The sequence below is a fragment of the Ovis canadensis genome, chromosome 3, assembly GCF_042477335.2.
Source record: "Ovis canadensis isolate MfBH-ARS-UI-01 breed Bighorn chromosome 3, ARS-UI_OviCan_v2, whole genome shotgun sequence".
NCBI lineage: Eukaryota > Metazoa > Chordata > Mammalia > Artiodactyla > Bovidae > Ovis > Ovis canadensis.
The window spans coordinates 205827404-205844452 of NC_091247.1; the positions used below are offsets into that span (position 1 = coordinate 205827404).

The following is a 17049-nucleotide window of genomic DNA, read 5'->3' on the forward strand; positions in this document are numbered from 1 at the left end:
AGGCTATGGTTTTCCCAGTGGTCATGTATGGATGTGAGCGTTGGACTATGAAGAAAGCTGAGTGTCAAAGAATTGATACTTTTGAACTGTGATGTTGGAGAAGACTCTTGAGAGTCCCTTGGACTACAAGGAGATCCAAGCAGTCCATTCTGAAGGAGATCAGCCCTGAGATTTCTTTGGAAGGAATGATGCTAAAGCTGAAACTCCAGCACTTTGGCCACCTCATGTGAAGAGTTGACTCATTGGAAAAGACTCTGATGCTGGTAGGGATTAGGGGCAAGAGAAGGGGACGACAGAGGATGAGATGGCTGGATGGCATCACAGACTCGATGGACATGAGTCTGAGTGAACTCCGGGAGTTGGTGATGGACAGGGAGGCTTGGCGTGTTGCAATTCATGGGCTCGCAGAGTCGGACACGACTGAGCAACTGAACTGAACTGAACTGAACTGAACTGTAAGCATGTGAACATACCTGCCCATCTAACTGTGCTTTCATTTAGCATATCTAGAATAACACACAAAGTGTAGATTGTTTCAGGGTGATGGTAAGGTTTCTTTGGTTTGATAATATTTTAGGCACTGGTTGACTCTAATTATTCAAATGACTTCCTGGAATTATAACCACTTAAATATGCTACCCTAATAAATTCATCCCAGAAAAATTACACTGCCTTAAAAAAATAAGAACCAATAATGTGTATACATATCACACTACTAAAAAAAATGAGAAGAGGGCAAATGATATTGCACTTGACTTTAGTCACAAATTATTAATATAAATACTAATTTCCCCCTACTTTAACTGAGACACCTACATCACTTCTATACATTCATATCTTTTCCTTTTTCCTGGACCTGCTTCGGGGTGGATTAGTGGTGGGGAGGAGAAATGTTCCTATACTAGTGTTAAGTCAATTCAGTCATGTCTGACTCTTTTGCAACCCTATGACCATAGCCTGCCTGGCTCCTCTGTCCATCAGATTTTCCAGGCAAGATTAGTTTAATGGGTTGTCATTTCTTTCTCCAGGGGATCTTCCCAACAAAAGGACTGAGCCTGCGTTGCTTACCTCTCCTTCATGGGCGGGTGGGTTCTTTACCACTAGGGCCACATGGAGAGCCCCAAGTAGTATTACCCTACTTACTAAATAGCATGTTTCATTCTCTAAAGGATTACTCCACACTTCTCCCTCAATTTTCACCCTATGTTTGCATTCCAGTATTTCCTCTCTCTCATTTCTGACTGGCTTTGTCTCCATTCCAGAGAATTCAGTCCAGCCCAATGCATTTCCATCTAGGCCCTGGCCCTATCCTTTCTCAGCTAAAGAAATGGAGGAAAGATACACCATCAATTCAGTTCAGTCACTCAGTCATGTCCGACTCTTTGCGACCCCATGAATCACAGCACGCCAGGCCTCCCTGTCCATCACCATCTCCCGGAGTTCACTCAGACTCATGTCCATCGAGTCAGTGATGCCATCCAGCCATCTCATCCTGTGTCATCCCCTTCTCCTCCTGCCCCCAGTCCCTCCCAGCATCAGAGTCTTTTCCAGTGAGTTAAATCTTCACATGAGGTGGCCAAAGTACTGGAGTTTCAGCTTTAGCATCATTCCCTCCAAAGAAATCCCAGGGTTGATCTCCTTCAGAATGGACTGCTTGGATCTCCTTGAAGATACACCATAGAGCATAGGAAATATAAGCAAGGAGGTTAAACTAGATGAGAGTTCTTTTAAATCTGAAATGGTCTTCTCTCTTTCTTTGGCTGAATCACATGACTTCTGGGATTTTAGTTCCTGAACCAGGGATTGAACCTGGGCCCTGGCGGTAGAAGCTTGGAATTCTAACCACTGGACCACAAGGGAATTCCCCAGAAATGGTCTTATGTGTATATTATGGAATCCTCTTTCCATGGCATCTTTCTGTACACTTATTATAGTTACTCAGTTTCTATGGAGAATCTCTAGAACCTCTTCGTCTTCTTCCCTTGACACAAAAAGTATTCAGTTAGGTCTGCATTATAATAAAAGTTAATTTCTAGCACACCTTTCTATTACTATATTCCAAACATTGCATTAAGCATCAAGTCCTCTTATTTTTATTACAGCTCTATGAGGTAGGATATGGTTTTCCTTCTATTACAGATTCAGATGGTAAGACTTAGAAGGAATGGAACTCAGAGCTGGTAGCTGCTAAAATCAGGTCTGAAACTCAGTTCTGTTTGAGTCTAGAATCTAGAGTTTCTTTTAGTCAACACTCTTGACTCCATCAGGATGAACGGTGAGGATGACCTTCCCCTAGTGTATCATCTGTAATGAACAAGAAAAAGTTCTCTCCTGGAAGTCAAATCACTTGAGATGGGGTCTCAGTTCTGCTACTAATCAGTTGTGTGACTGCAGGTAGGTCCCTTCAATATTCAGCCTCTTAGCTCTATCATTTCCTTATTTGTAACACTAACAGACTAACTGATTGGTTTTTCTTTTCAATTTAGTCATTTAGTTATTACACACTTCTGTAAATTGTGACCAAACATGTATGGACCAAGCAGACCACATGTAAAAACAAATGTACATTGGGATTTCCCTGGTGGTCCAGTGGTTAAGACTCCATGCTTCCACTGCTGGAACACAGGTTTGAGCCCTAGGTGGAGAACTAAGATCCCACACGCCATGTGTGAGGATAAAAATTGAAAAAAAGAATGGATCTGGCCTTTAAAAGATAATAAATATACATCCATATATTACATGATGCTTCTTTATTCTGAAATTCCTAATTGTGTGTGAGTCTTTGGAGAGTCCTGTTTATGACTCTGAGCACTGGCTTTATTATGCTCACTATATTGACATAGGCTTATTAGTGAATAGAACTACAATGTTTGTTGCTGCTGCTGCTGCTGCTAAGTCGCTTCAGTCGTGTCCGACTCTGTGTGACCCCATAGACGGCAGCCCACCAGGCTGCCCCATCCCTGGGATTCTCCAGGCAAGAACACTGAAGTGGGTTGCCATTTCCTTCTCCAATGCATGAAAGTGAAAAGTGAAAGAGAAGTCGCTTAGTCATGTCTGACTCTTAGTGACCCCATGGACTGCAGCCCACCAGGCTCCTCCGTCCATGGGATTTTCCAGGCAAGAGTACTGGAGTGGGGTGCCATTGCCTTCTCTGACAATGTTTGTTAGCAGGAATATATTACAAAACTCTCTTTCTCATGAATATTCACATATGAACTCACACAAAACAGCAACCAGACATGAAGTACATATACTTAATGCGGACAAATTCAAATTGAGAGGTACCAAGAGGCTTCCCTGGTGGCTCAGATGGTAAAGAATCTGCCGGCAACACAAGAGACTTGGATTTGATTCCTGAGTCAGGAAGGTCCCATGGAGAAGGGAACGGCTACCCACTCCGGTATTCTTGCCTGCAGAATTCCTTTGACAGATGAGCCTTGTGGGCTACAGTCCGTGGGGGTTGCAGAGTCAGACATGACTGAGTGACTTTCACTTCACCTTACTTTAACATACCTACATGAAAGGCTAGACTTTAAGCTCCATAAAATCAAGGCTCAAATCAAATTTGTTCTTATTTCTATCATCTCACACAGAACCTCCTAGAAAACAAATCAAAGAAACTGTGGGGAGGAGCAGGGGAACTAGCACCGAATCTCATGGGTGATGATAATCGATAAAGCAGTGATCCTGTGGTACAGGTGATGAGATGATGGTAGAGAAAGAGTAGGGAGAATGAAAGTATGAGAGAATAAAACATTGTGGTTAATTATTCATCTGTGTTTGGCTCTAGAATCACTCTCATTTTTGAGCTGCATTTTGAATTTTCAATTTAACATAATCACTGTACCACTGAAAAGAGAACTGAAGAAATGTTATAATTTCTTTCCCTCTCGATAATGTTTGCTCTAAGAAAGAACCTAAGCTAGACCAAGGTTGGTGAGAGCATATTTTGGATTTCTCTCTAGGCCAGTTTTTGAGATTTTTGAACTGATGTTTCTTTCTTTGAAAATATACGTGTGTGTGTGATGATGGTGACGTAATGATGTAATACTAACACAATCCTTTTGCGATAACAGATAACACCCAGAACAGTGGTCTAGTTTCTGCCCTCTACTTTCCCTCCTTGCTTACAATCTTCAACAGTTTCACGTTTGCATTTCAAAGAAGCCACTGTCAGCAAGCACTTAGACCAGACTTTTCTGGTTCATATATAATTTACAATATCTCTTTACACTTTTAGCCTTTGGCTTCTATGTATATGGAGGAGGAAATGGCAACCCACTCCAGTATTCTTGCTTGGGAAATCCCATGGACAGAAGATCCTGGTGGGCTAGAGTCCATGGGGTCACAAAGAGTTGCACAAAACTGAGAGAGAAATAAGAAATAGATTGAAGGAACTAGATCAGATAGACAGGTGCCTGATGAACTATGGAGAGAGGTTCATGACATAGTACAAGAAACAGGGAACAAGAGCATCCCCATGGAAAAGAAATGCAAAAAAGCAAAATGGCTGTCTGAGGAGGCCTTACAAATAGCTGTGAAAAGAAGAGAAGCCAAAAGCAAAGGAGAAAAGGAAAGATATACCCATTTGAATGCAGAGTTCCAAAGAATAGCAAGAAGAGATAAGAAAGCCTTTCTCAGTGATCAGGCAAAGAAATAGAGGAAAAGAACAGAATGGGAAAGACTAGAGATCTCTTCAAGAAAATTAGAGATACCAAGGGAACATTTCATGCAAAGATGGGCTCGATAAAGGACAGAAATGGTATGGACCTAACAGAAGCAGAAGACATTAAGAAGAGGTGGCAAGAATACACGGAAGAACTGTACAAAAGAGATCTTCATGACCCAGATAATCACGATGGTGTGATCACTCACCTAGAGCCAGACATCCTCGAATGTGAAGTCAAGTGGGCCTTAGAAAGCATCACTACGAACAAAGCTAGTGGAGGTGATGGAATTCCAGTTGAGCTCTTTCCAATTCTGAAAGATGATGCTGTGAAAGTGCTGCACTCAATATGCCAGCAAATTTGGAAAACTCAGCAGTGGCCACAGGACTGGAAAAGGTCAGTTTTCATTCCAAATCCAAAGAAAGGCAATGCTAAAGAATGCTCAAACTACCACACAATTGCACTTATCTCACACGCTAGCAAAGTAATGCTCAAAATTCTCTAAGCCAGGCTTCAGCAATACATGAACTGTGAACTTCCAGATGGTCAAGCTGGTTTTAGAAAAGGCAGAGGAACCAGAGATCAAATTGCCAACATCCACTGGATCACTGAAAAAACAAGAGACTTCCAGAAAAATATTTATTTCTGCTTTATTGACTATGCCAAAGCCTTTGACTGTGTGGATCACAATAAACTGTGGAAAATTCTGAAAGAGATTGGAATACCAGACCACCTGAGCTGCTTCCTGAGAAATCTGGAGGCAGGTCGGGAAGCAACAGTTAGAACTAGACATGGAACAACAAACTTGTTCCAAACAGGAAAAGGAGTATGTCAAGGCTGTATATTGTCACTCTGCTTATTTAACTTACATGCAGAGTACATCATGAGAAACACTGGGCTGGAAGAAGCACAAGCTGGAATTAAGATTGCCGGGAGAAATATCAATAACCTCAGATGACACCACCCTTATGGCAGAAAGTGAAGAAGAACTAGAGAGCCTCTTGAAGGAAGTAAAAGAGAAGAGTGAAAAAGTTGGCTTAAAGCTCAAGATTAAGAAAACAAAGACCATGGGATCTGGTCCCATCACTTCATGGCAAACAGATGGGGAAACAGTGGAAACAGTGGCAGAATTTATTTTTTTGGACTCCAAAATCACTGCAGATGGTGATTGAAGCCATGAAATTAAAAGACGGTTACTCCTTGGAAGGAACGTTATGAGCAACCTAGACAGCATATTCAAAAGCAGAGACATTACTGTGTCAACAAATGTCCATCTAGTCAAGGCTATGGTTTTTCCAGAGGTCATGTATGGATGTGAGAGTTAGACTATAAAGAAGAAGTGCTGCAGAATTGATGTTTTTGAACTATTGTGTTGGAGAAGACTCTTGAGAGTCCCATGGACTGCAAGGAGATCCAACCGGTCCATCCTAAAGGAGATCAGTCCTGGGTGTTCATTGGAAGGACTGATGTAGCTGAAACTCCAACACTTTGGCCACTTGATGGGAAGAGCTGACTCACTGGAAAAGACCCTGATGCTGGGAAAGATTGAGAGCAGGAGGAGAAGGGGACGACAGACATGAGATGGATGGATGGCATCACCGACTCAATGGACATGAGTTTGGGTGACCTCCAGGAGTTGGTGATGGACAGGGAGGCCTGGCATGCTGCAGTCCATGGGGTCGCAAACAGTTGGACACGACTAAACTGAACTGAACTGAGCGACTAACACTAACACTTCTGTGTATAAGACATGTAACTTATACATTGGAGGGAAGAAGAAAAATCATACCTGAGAACAGTCAAGTTCTAGTCATGTTCTGGAGCACAACACATTTTCTATCAATGTGAAGAGTCAGTCGTGCTGGGTACAATCAGGGGAGGAAGCTAATAAACTGCACAGTGAGCTGTGATGACTAGTTAATCTGTTTAGCGTGTTTACTCTTTAATTCAAGGCAAGAGGGTAGCCTCATCTTCATGCTGGGTTTATCTCAGCTCTCTAGGGTTTGTGAGAGCTCCAAAGGCCATGATTCCTGAATTCACCCTCTTAATTTAAAATTCCTCACCCTTTGAATTACACTAAATGCCTGATTTTCGTGGAATAAATGGAAACACTCCAAATAGCTTCCACACAGCAAACACCTGTTTTGAGTGCCTATTATCTTTCCAGCATACTCCACATAAATTAATAATTAAACTATTTTTGCCTTTAAGCAAGAAAGGGTTGTGTTTGAAAGAATGTATGTTAATGCATACATATGGAATTTAGGGAGATGGTACAGATGAGCCTGTTTGCAGGTCAGGAATAGAGAAGCAGAAGCAGGGGATGGATGTGTGGACATGGGGTGGGGAGAGTGGGAGGAACTGAGAGAACAGCACTGACATGTATACACTGCTGCTGCTGCTGCTGCTATAGACACTGCCATATGCTAAACAGACGACTAGTGGGAAGCAGCTGTATAGCACAGGGATCTCAGCTGGATGCTCTGTGATGACCCAGAGGGGTGGGGTGTGGGGGAGGGGGTGGAGGGAGCTTTAAGAGGGAAGAGCTATATGTATACATATAGCTGATTCAGTTCATTGTACAGCATTAACTAACACAACATTGAAGCAGTTACACTCCAATTTAAAAAGTATTGTGTTTGTAAGACACTAAGAATCAGTTTCTTTGATCTTATGAAAAAAAAAAAAAAAAGTAAAACCAGGTTTAGGAAAATAGGACTGAGCTGCAGGCTTCCAGTGGATGTATTCAGGGCATCTGAGAGCAAAGTCTGCTTAGATGCCCAGGTTGGTGGTTTCATTCAGAACTGATGACTGGGCATGGCAGTTCATTTTGGTAGCCACGCCCAGAACTACAGATTCCCAGGTTTCTCCACCTGCCCCACCTACCCCTTTCACTCAGCTAACTGCTATTTATCCCTTAAAAGTCTTCATTTATATTAGTGAGGGATTGTTTTTCACTTTATGTACCTGAAATTTTTTAATTGTTTTTTTTTTCAGTGAGCATGTATTACCTTTATAGTTAAGACAACAAGGAAAAATGGAAATAGTAAAAAATCTGCACCAAGTAAACCAAATCTCCCCTAAACCTTCTGCTTCCTGTCTCCTCCCCTAGAAGGTAAAGTTCTTCTGATCAGTTTTCAAATCCTTTTGCCCCAATCCATATTTATTCATGCCCTTCTTTCTGTGAATTCATAGAGCCACACCATCACTTACTTTTAGCCTAGGTCTTATACTCTGCAGTAATAGCATGTGTTCTTACTATTGTTCTCTCTAGACTGTAAACTCAGCAAGAGCAGGATGTATACAAATTGTCTAGATTCCCACCATCTCCTTTAGTACCCAGCACATCACAGGTGCTCAGGATATGTTCTTGAATGAGGAATGGAAGTAAAAGGAAGACGGTAGTTCTAAGAGAGGAAAGGAAGGTGACTGTGATTGCAGACCCTGTGCACTGACTTCCTGGCTCCTGTATCCTTATGCACCAGAGAGACCTTGGCACGGCTGCTTGCCACGGTGGCACCCTGGCATCTCCTGCGAGGCTGGGCTGCAGGAGGTGCGTGAGCCCGACGGCCCTTCCTCTCCTTTACCTGAGTGCAGTACTGCTTTTCCAGCCTCTGGCTCTCCTTTTGTTTCTGGCAGGTGAGTGACACCACAGACACTATGGTGCCGTTGTAGTTCTCTTGGGGAGACGTCCAGGACATCAAGGCAGTGGTTGAGCTTAGAACGTGGACACTCACGTGCTGGGGTTTCTCTGTGAGTTCTTCAATCCATTCTCCTGAAGGACCTGGATGTCAAACCAGAGCACAGAGGAGGTTTCAGGCTGAGCGGGTTGAGATAGACTATAGTTTTAAAAACCATGCTGTTTTCCTTTTGCCCTTACAAAGACATTCCAAGTCAGACTGGCAGCCAGATTGGCAGCAAGTCTTCACCTCCTCTGCTTAGCTACGGTCTCCACTGGGTGACCTCCCCATCGACCTAAGCAACAGCCTGGTGGCAGCAATGAAACCAATTCTACTGAGAGACGGAAGCTCCACTTCACTTATTACATGCCTCTGAGATTATTCTGGTAACTTCTCCACCAGAGAGAATTTAGCTCTCTTTTAACAAAGAGTGTGTGTGGCAGGGTGGTTTCATGAGCGCTTGTGATTCCTCTGCTGTTAGGATCTTTGGGCTCTAGAAATAATTATGTTGAGATTCAAATTAGCCTCCACTGCAATCCTGCAAAGAAAATTTTAAATTCGGTGACAGGAGGATCAAAGAGGCAGAGTGTGACTCCCTTAGAGAAGAAATAGGCAACAGACAGGCTCAATTATAGAAGCTGGTGGAAACCTGGGTGATAATTTGAGGACACGGTGGGATCCTCATTATAAACTTTCTCCCTAAAAGCGCCCGCCATTAGCTTTGTTCTCTTAAATTTCCAAAGTGGTTATTAGCACAGTGCCTGACACATAGTGAAGACCCAAGAAACGGTAAGGTGATTATTATCTCCTGAAAGTCCCTGTTAAAATGCAAATGTGCAACTTCTTTTATTTGCTTAGGTTACATTCCTCAGTTCTCTCAATAAGAAGCTGTATTCCTGGAGCCCAGGAAAAGGGGAGGAATAAGTGACTCTGCTGGGGAGGGCAGTCTCAAGCTCATGGGAAATGAGGCAAAGAAAATAAAAATAATATAAATGATAATAATTACAGTGGCAAAGAGATGTAGGACTCACTGTTTGCCAGGCTCTTTTAAGCTTATTTATGTTTACATATTTTAATTCTTTAATTTTCTTAACTAAACTTATGAGATAAGTATTGGATTGGTTTCAGTTTCAGATGAGGAAACAGAGGCAGAGATAGAATAAGTAGAGCTGGGATTCACACACAAGAAGTCTGGTTTCAAAATCCATGCTCTTAACCCCTGTGTGAAACTTCCTGGAGCACTATGAAACTGTGAGAAGGATGAATCTGGAAACAGGAAAGTTGGCCCCAAACTCAGTTTTGCTCATTATTAGCGATACAACGTTGGGCAAATGACTTCTCTGAATCTCAGTCACTGCATCGGTCAATGGACAAATCATAGAACGTTAGGATTGGAAAGGACTTTAGAGTTCCAATGTGGGTTATTGATGGGGAAACTAGGGCCCAGAGATGTGAATGACCTGCCCAGTGTCACAGAGTGAGTATTGAGAGACAACCTAGGATGCCTATCTCCTGGGTCAGGGCTTTGTGTTAACTCATCAAGATGCCATATGATTAGTCTACTTTACAAGACTGTTGCTGGGATCAAATGAGATTGTAATGTATTAGAAAGCTATCAAATGTGAAGTGTTATTACTATTACGAAGATCTGAGGTGGTAGAGGCAGAGAGAGAGAAGGTGGATGGAGGCAAAACAAATTCACTCATTTAATGGCTTTATAATAGGATGGACCTGATCATCAACCCAAGGTAATAGGTCACTGCAGACTCCATGGAAATGGACTCTACTACTAAAGATTTCTAGAGTCTGACTCTCTTTCTCACACTAAGTGGCTAAACTTTCTGTGTCTAAGTATTTTTTTTTCCACCTAAACATGAAGATAATAGCAATGCTCCCTTCAGAAGCCTTTTGGGAGACTAATGCAAATTTCTACCTTAATTTTCATCTCTGAGGAAAGCCTTCAAAACTACATAAATACAGTATTCTTATAAAATCAAAGGTATATACATAGTACACCTGAATAACTCATTACTGCAGAACAGAATATCTGAAGCTCTAAACAGGTTATTTTATTGGCAAAGAAACAGCAAAATTTCTAGTACTGTATATTTTCCTAAATGAATATTAACATGAATCTCTTCAAAAGAATCATATTTGTGAGCAATTCTGACATTCTCAGCAGCTCTGGTCAGTTTGGATACTCTAAGAATAAAGTGCCTATCACTAGAAAGTGATTCAATAAACATTTGTTGAATGTACAACAGAAATAATAAATAAGCAAAGAGTATAACCCCAACTTAGGGTTTTATTATGTGGCATGAAAAAACAAGAGGTAGGCAAATAAAATCCATCTAGAAAAATATCACACTCAGAGATAAGCTCTGTAAAGAGTCTGCCTGCAATTCAGGAGACCTGAGTTCAATCCCTGGGCCAGGAAGACCCCCTGGAGAAGAGAACGGCTACCCACTCCCATATCCTTGCCTGGAGAAACTCATGGACAGAGGAGGCTGGTAGGCTACAGTCCATGGGGTCGCAAAGAGTTGGATGCGATTGACTGACAAACACTTTCACTTCATTATGAAACACAGTAGAAATTCAGAGCAGGGAAGCGCTAATGGCTTGAACAGTTGTGGGAGTTTTCCTGGAACTTGCAGTGGGTCTCTGCTGGCAGACAAGGGAATCTCTGGGTTAATGAAACATTTTTAGCCTCATGGGAAGAACTCAATACTAAACTTTGCTTTCATTCTCAAATGATGCCATGCCAAAGATCTGTAACTGAAAGACGTGCAGGCTGATCACAGATATTTTTTTCTGCTTGTCTAGTGGATATTTCAAGCCTTTTCACCAGTGGTGACGTTTTTGATTTCCTTAGAAAAATTGTTATACAGGGTCTTTTCAACATTTTTTGGCTGCTAAATAAACTGATTTCTCTCCTCTGCCCTCTTCCTTTTTATCTCGCCTGTCTTTTTGAGGGTCATTTAATGAAAGGTCATATTTTGCCTTTGGAGGAGGAGATAACATATGGTGATCATCCTTCTCGGAATGAAGTTTTTTTCCATTGCCTTCTGGGTTTTTTTTTTTTTTTTTTTTTCTGCTGATCAGAGGCACATTTAACTCCGGATAAGCTAGGAAACAGATTTTTGGCCTCTAAATTTCTGGTAAGCATAGTCAGACTAGCAGAAAACATTACCTATGTGTACTATTTGTGTAGCTTTTTGAGGCTAGTTATTGGCCTGCTATTATCCTTGATGGAATCAGTAGAAGCTGCCCTAAGACTTGACACTGGTATTTTCATGATGCTATAGCTTCATTGTTGTCGTTTAGTCTTTAAGTCATGTCTGTCTTCTTGGGACGCCATGGGCTGTAGCTCACCAGGCTCCTCTGTCCCTGGGATTTTCCAGGCAAGAATACTTGATTAGGTTCTCATTTCCTTCTCCAGGAGATCTTCCCAACCCAGGGGTTGAACCTGGGTCTTCTGCATTGCAGGTGGATTCTTTATTATCTGAGCCACCAGGGAAGTCCCATGCTCTGTCTTAGTTTGTGCTAATTTTTGGAAAGACCACCTGGGTCTTACTACATTTGAATCTCTGTGCTTCTTTCAAGCTCCCCAAACTCAACACTCTAATGAGCCTTTTCACACAGTTCAAAAATACCAGTTTTCATTATGGCTTCAAACAAAAGTCCTCTTTCCTCAACTACTTGTCCATGTCCTTGGAGAGTTTGTTACCACTAGTGTGAAAAGTCAGTTTAACAAATGTTCAATTATCTCAATAATAAAAAGAATCCTCAAGTTAAATCCCTGGGTAAATTTGTTACGATGAAACATACATCTATTTTCTCTGCTGTCAAAAATCACATGGATTTGGGCCTCTCATGACCTTGAAGAATTCTCAGGGTCTCTAAGGTTTGATGAATAATTGATGCTTACGCATCATTCATCTCACCGGCTCCATTGTTCTAGCTCCTCTGTAAATGCAAAATAATCTCTTTGGTACTTACTGATATAAAAACTGAGTGATTTTGCTGACTGACTGTTTCGAGTTTCGCAAGATCCTGAGGAACTAAAGGTTGTCACAGATAACTTATATTTCCCGGGCTCCTTCAGTTCTGCAACAAATTCATGTGCTTCTTCGTCCACTGTCAAATATTCAGTAAAGTTTTCTAAATCATATATAAAGAAGAGAATATATATGAATTGATATCTCGAACAGCCTTGGCTATAGACAAGTCAATTAATTTTTTTTAAAAGTATTTTCTTATATTGCCTCTTTCCCTATGTTGAGTTGAATTAAATCTCCAAACTAAAATTGTTATTGAAAAAAGATGGTTAAGAGTTCAAATTGTTTTCTTACAGTACTTTAAAATAACTAAATTAAAATATGGTGTCCAAATCAATAAAAATATGGATAGATATATATTGCATTCTTACATACTGTCAGCCAGTAAAATGATACACACAAAACGGAAGTATAATGTTAGGAGAAGATAGCAATGATCAACTTTCTCATTTGGATATAAAGAATTAAAAGAAATAGTACCAAATGTTGTGCAAGTTCTTTGTGATAACATTAAATATCCATAAATATCTTAAAGTATATTGAATTATTTTCTAGTTAGAAATAATCCTCTGGGTATATTTTCTGATACATTATATTTTGCTTCATTGGCTGACTTCCAGAACTTTTAAAAGTAAAAATGATTTTTACATTGCTTCAAAGGTCCGTCTCCTGCTGCTTATTACTTCATTTGAAGTTTTTTTTTTTTTTTTTTTTATCATTTGGTGACCAGAGTAGCCTTTAACAGAACACACTGCAGTCAGATAAAAGCATGATTGAACTTTCATGGAAATAAGCATTACAAAGTATTCTAAGATATAAGACCTTATTTTCTAGAGACTATATCAAGGAACAGAAAAATAAAAGACTAAGGGAACTTTTTAAAAATATAGGCAATTCAGGCAGATGTTAAGACTTTTGACTCAAATAATTGTAAATGACAAAGGAGTTCAATTTTATATAATATTTGGGTATTGTTGGTTGCTCTATACTCCAATATAGAGGAATTCACAAATCTTGTATTTCATTCTATTGGATAAAATAGGGGCAAACAGTATGTCATCTATGAGACTATATGATTTGAATACCCTAGCATGTAAGTCAGGCTGTCAATTTAATCTCAAATTTTGACAGCTTGACAACTTTTGCCACTCAAGCTACTAGACTGGAGACCAAAAAATGAATCATGCCATTATAAAAAAAGACAAACAACAAATAACTATGAAAATCTACCAAACAACAATTCAGACATGATTCATGACCCAAATTTACTGAATGCCATGGCCCTATTTTTCATAAAGTAACAGGTTAAATATAAAGAATGTCTCTTGGCTGCTAAGTGAATACAATATATATAATATGGCAGCTAGAGTGAGAATACCAGTTGCTATGTATTTTTATTCTACTACCAGTCCCTCTTTGGAAAAATGTGAGTGGTGCTGGCTCCAGGGGAGCACCCCCTGAGGGGAATAAGACTAGCCTGATAAGCAGGACCCAGGTCCGCTACTCTAGGGAAAGTAGCCATGTTGTCGGCAAGATTCTTTTGCTGCATGCTTCCCAAATTTGTGTTCTGGGAAAACAGAACACTTCTCCAGGATATTCTGTAATTTGTGATGGTTAGAAATCTAATTCAACATCTATTCAAAGTTTCCTCAGTGGCCTGGGGGAGGTGAAATGTCAGCAATAAAATGTGGACAATTGCCTATACTTGCGATGTGTGAACTACCCAAACTGGGTTCTGACCCAATCTGTTCATTTTCGTTTTCTGGTTTCATTCGGCCTTGGGATATTCAAGAAGTTCTTCATTTTCTTTCCCATTTTTCTTTATATCTTAACTGTCTACCTTCAGTCTTTCTTTCTAAATGTAATTTTTAAAAGTTCCCATTGCCTGTACCTTTGCACCATTTCTTATGTCCTCTGATTTTCTAGTACTTTACCTTCTCTTTCTATGAGGATATGGAACCCATCAAAGGCAGTGGGTGGTTTTGGTGGTAACCAACTCAATATCATTTGTACAGGGAAAGAAGAGAAAGAGCTGGATGCCGATTTCTCCGTCTCACTGAGTGTACTGTTGTTTTCGTATTCTGTGGGAAGTACAGTGACAAATTCATCTTCGCTTTCAGGAGTCGCAGATGCACTGTCCCACCAATATGGCTGCGGTGTTGTTTCGAAATCACTGCTGTTAAAATCAGGCCAACCAGAAGAAATGTTGCCAGAGGGAATTTCAGGAGTGTCATCTGTAAAATGGAAGACTTTGTCCTTTCCCATTGTATCTTGTGACCTCATGAACGATTCCTCTGGGAAACTGCCGCTCTCTTCTTCCCAGTTGTTTTTGTTCAAGTTCACTATACGAACTGAGATATTCCGAGGTGGATAAGGAGCTGTAAGAAAGAGAATTATCATTTTACGTATTTTTAAACTATTATAATGAGTACTTTATTAATGAGTCAAACATAAAAGCAGATTCAGAAAACAGAGTTTAATTGTCCTTTTACATCAAGAACAAGTGTCATTTCAAGTATATGTCTATCTAAGATTTTGTACATGATGTGCACACATTAACACTTCAAATACATTAAATGGTACTATGTTAGTCGAAGTGGTGACTGAACCATTTCCAAAGTAGAGTTACATTCATATTTTTCAGCTTATCACAATCTCCTTTCTAAAAATCTGAGTCTCTGTCACTAGATCTTTTTTTACAAAAAAGCAGCTATAGTGTCTTATAGCTATCAAGGCTAAAAATACTCCCTATGACATAGTTGCACTTAGGAGAGTTGCCTGTCGAAATTACCTTTAGAAACTTTAACACATATGTTGCAAATATGGCTTCACTTTCAACCTCTCAAAATGAAAACTATGCCCACAGAATAAGTTTATGAGTTATGGAAGTATGCTTTTCTAGTGGTAGAAAATTATGAAGGCCACTGCGTGGTCTCTACCTGCAACAAATTCTACGTATCTTTCAAACAGCAGCTCAACACTCACCTCTTAGGAGCTCTTAATAAAAATTAATCTTTTGCTCTTTCATGCTGCTATATGACTTTGTGTGTACATGCTCAGTCACTTCAGTCGTGTCTGAGTCTTTAATACTATTTCTTGCATTCTGCCTTGTGTGATTGCCAATAGCTGTTTAGTTGCTAAGCCATGTCCAACTCTTTGTGATCCCATGGATGTAGCCCATCAGACTCCTCTATCCATGGGATTTCCCAGACAAGAATACTGGAGTGGGTTGCCATTTCCTCCTCCAGGGGATATTCCTGAACCAGGGATTGAACCCATGTCTCCTGCATTGGCAGGTGGATTCTTTACCATTGAGCCTCCAGGGAAGCCCATGAGTGCCAGTAGTACCTCTACCATTTTTGCGGCCAGGAAACCATTTCAGTGAACTTTGTCTTCATCTCTCCCGGTACTTTAAAAATCTCCCAGGTAGAAGATGTTCAACTAGCTTCTTTACTTGAATAATGAAAACTACAAGTAGAATCTTAGGTGTTGATGTGAGGTGAATAAAATATTAATATTTAGCTGAAATAGTTTCTTTGTTTTGGCCTAAAGAATGAGAATCATGACATCTTAAAATTTCAGATTGGCAGGGTCTGTTGGTGATCTATTATAACCCATTTCCAATGTTTGTATGAATTCCTCATGCTTATCGAATACTTAAGCATGTTTTTTGGGGAAAATGTCAGTTATATTGGTATTGGTGATGGGTATCTAGCATGTGTATATTTATTTTACCCATCCATTCTTTTACCTTCCCACCCATCTATCTATCTATCCATCCATTCATCCATCTATCCATCCTATGATTGTGCTTCATATTAGTGATGATACTAAAGTTAAGCACCGCCAAGTTTTAGGTGTATCTGAATCCTAATATTTTCTTTTAATAATTAGATAATCTATACTAGAACATCTCACATCTGTTCTTCTGCCATATGGTTATTATGTCATATTGTAGATTTACTGATGTCTACTTGATTCAGTTAAGTTGCTTACTTATACCTTTTGGTAATATCACATGCTATTTTATTCAAAGATTAAAAATCTGTGATTTCATTGACATTTAAATTTTTTATTGAGTATTTTGCTCAGTTCATTTTACATTGATAGAAAATTAATTTTAGATTATTGAAACATGTATTCTTTTTCTGAGTTCTGGAACAGAATTTTCCTTAGAATGACAGAAAACATATATATAACAATAACATATAATTTAATTATTTTTTCACTAAATTTGATTTTTCAAATGACTTACCAGTTCTATGCTGTTTGGGTTCATGACTGACACCACTGTACTCCACAAGAGTGCTTTTATTAAAAGTTGCCTCAGACACCAGCTGAAAGGTGATATTACTATAGCATATTCCTGGCAGCCAGTGATTAAACACTGTTTTTCCCTTAAAAAAATCTGAGAAAAAAAAAACAATTATATTAAATTTTTGGTTTTCTAAATATCGCAGACTTCTAGAAAGTTTTGAACAATTATGACTATCTGTCAAATAATATTTCATGTGACTTCTAGTATAGTCAGTAATAAAAACTTGATTTAAAGCTAGAGATGAAAATTGAAATTTTTAGACTCAAAGGCTTTTTCTGCAAGAATTAGATACAATTGGAATTAAAATTTTATTATAGGAACATTTG

The 17049-nt window shown here is 39.7% G+C and overlaps 1 protein-coding gene across 3 annotated transcripts in view; it reads right to left on the minus strand.

The window, feature by feature from the left end:
• The window catches only part of PTPRO (protein tyrosine phosphatase receptor type O), a 275424-nt gene that overhangs the window by 95240 nt on the left and 163135 nt on the right, over positions 1-17049 (minus strand). For all 3 annotated transcript variants that reach the window (XM_069585625.1, XM_069585624.1, XM_069585627.1), the window contains exons 4-7: positions 16661-16813; positions 14340-14783; positions 12347-12508; positions 8255-8451 (exon numbers count right to left, since the gene is read on the minus strand). In XM_069585625.1, coding sequence (XP_069441726.1) covers positions 8255-8451; positions 12347-12508; positions 14340-14783; positions 16661-16813 — 956 coding nt within the window. The remainder of the gene's footprint in view (positions 1-8254; positions 8452-12346; positions 12509-14339; positions 14784-16660; positions 16814-17049) is intronic.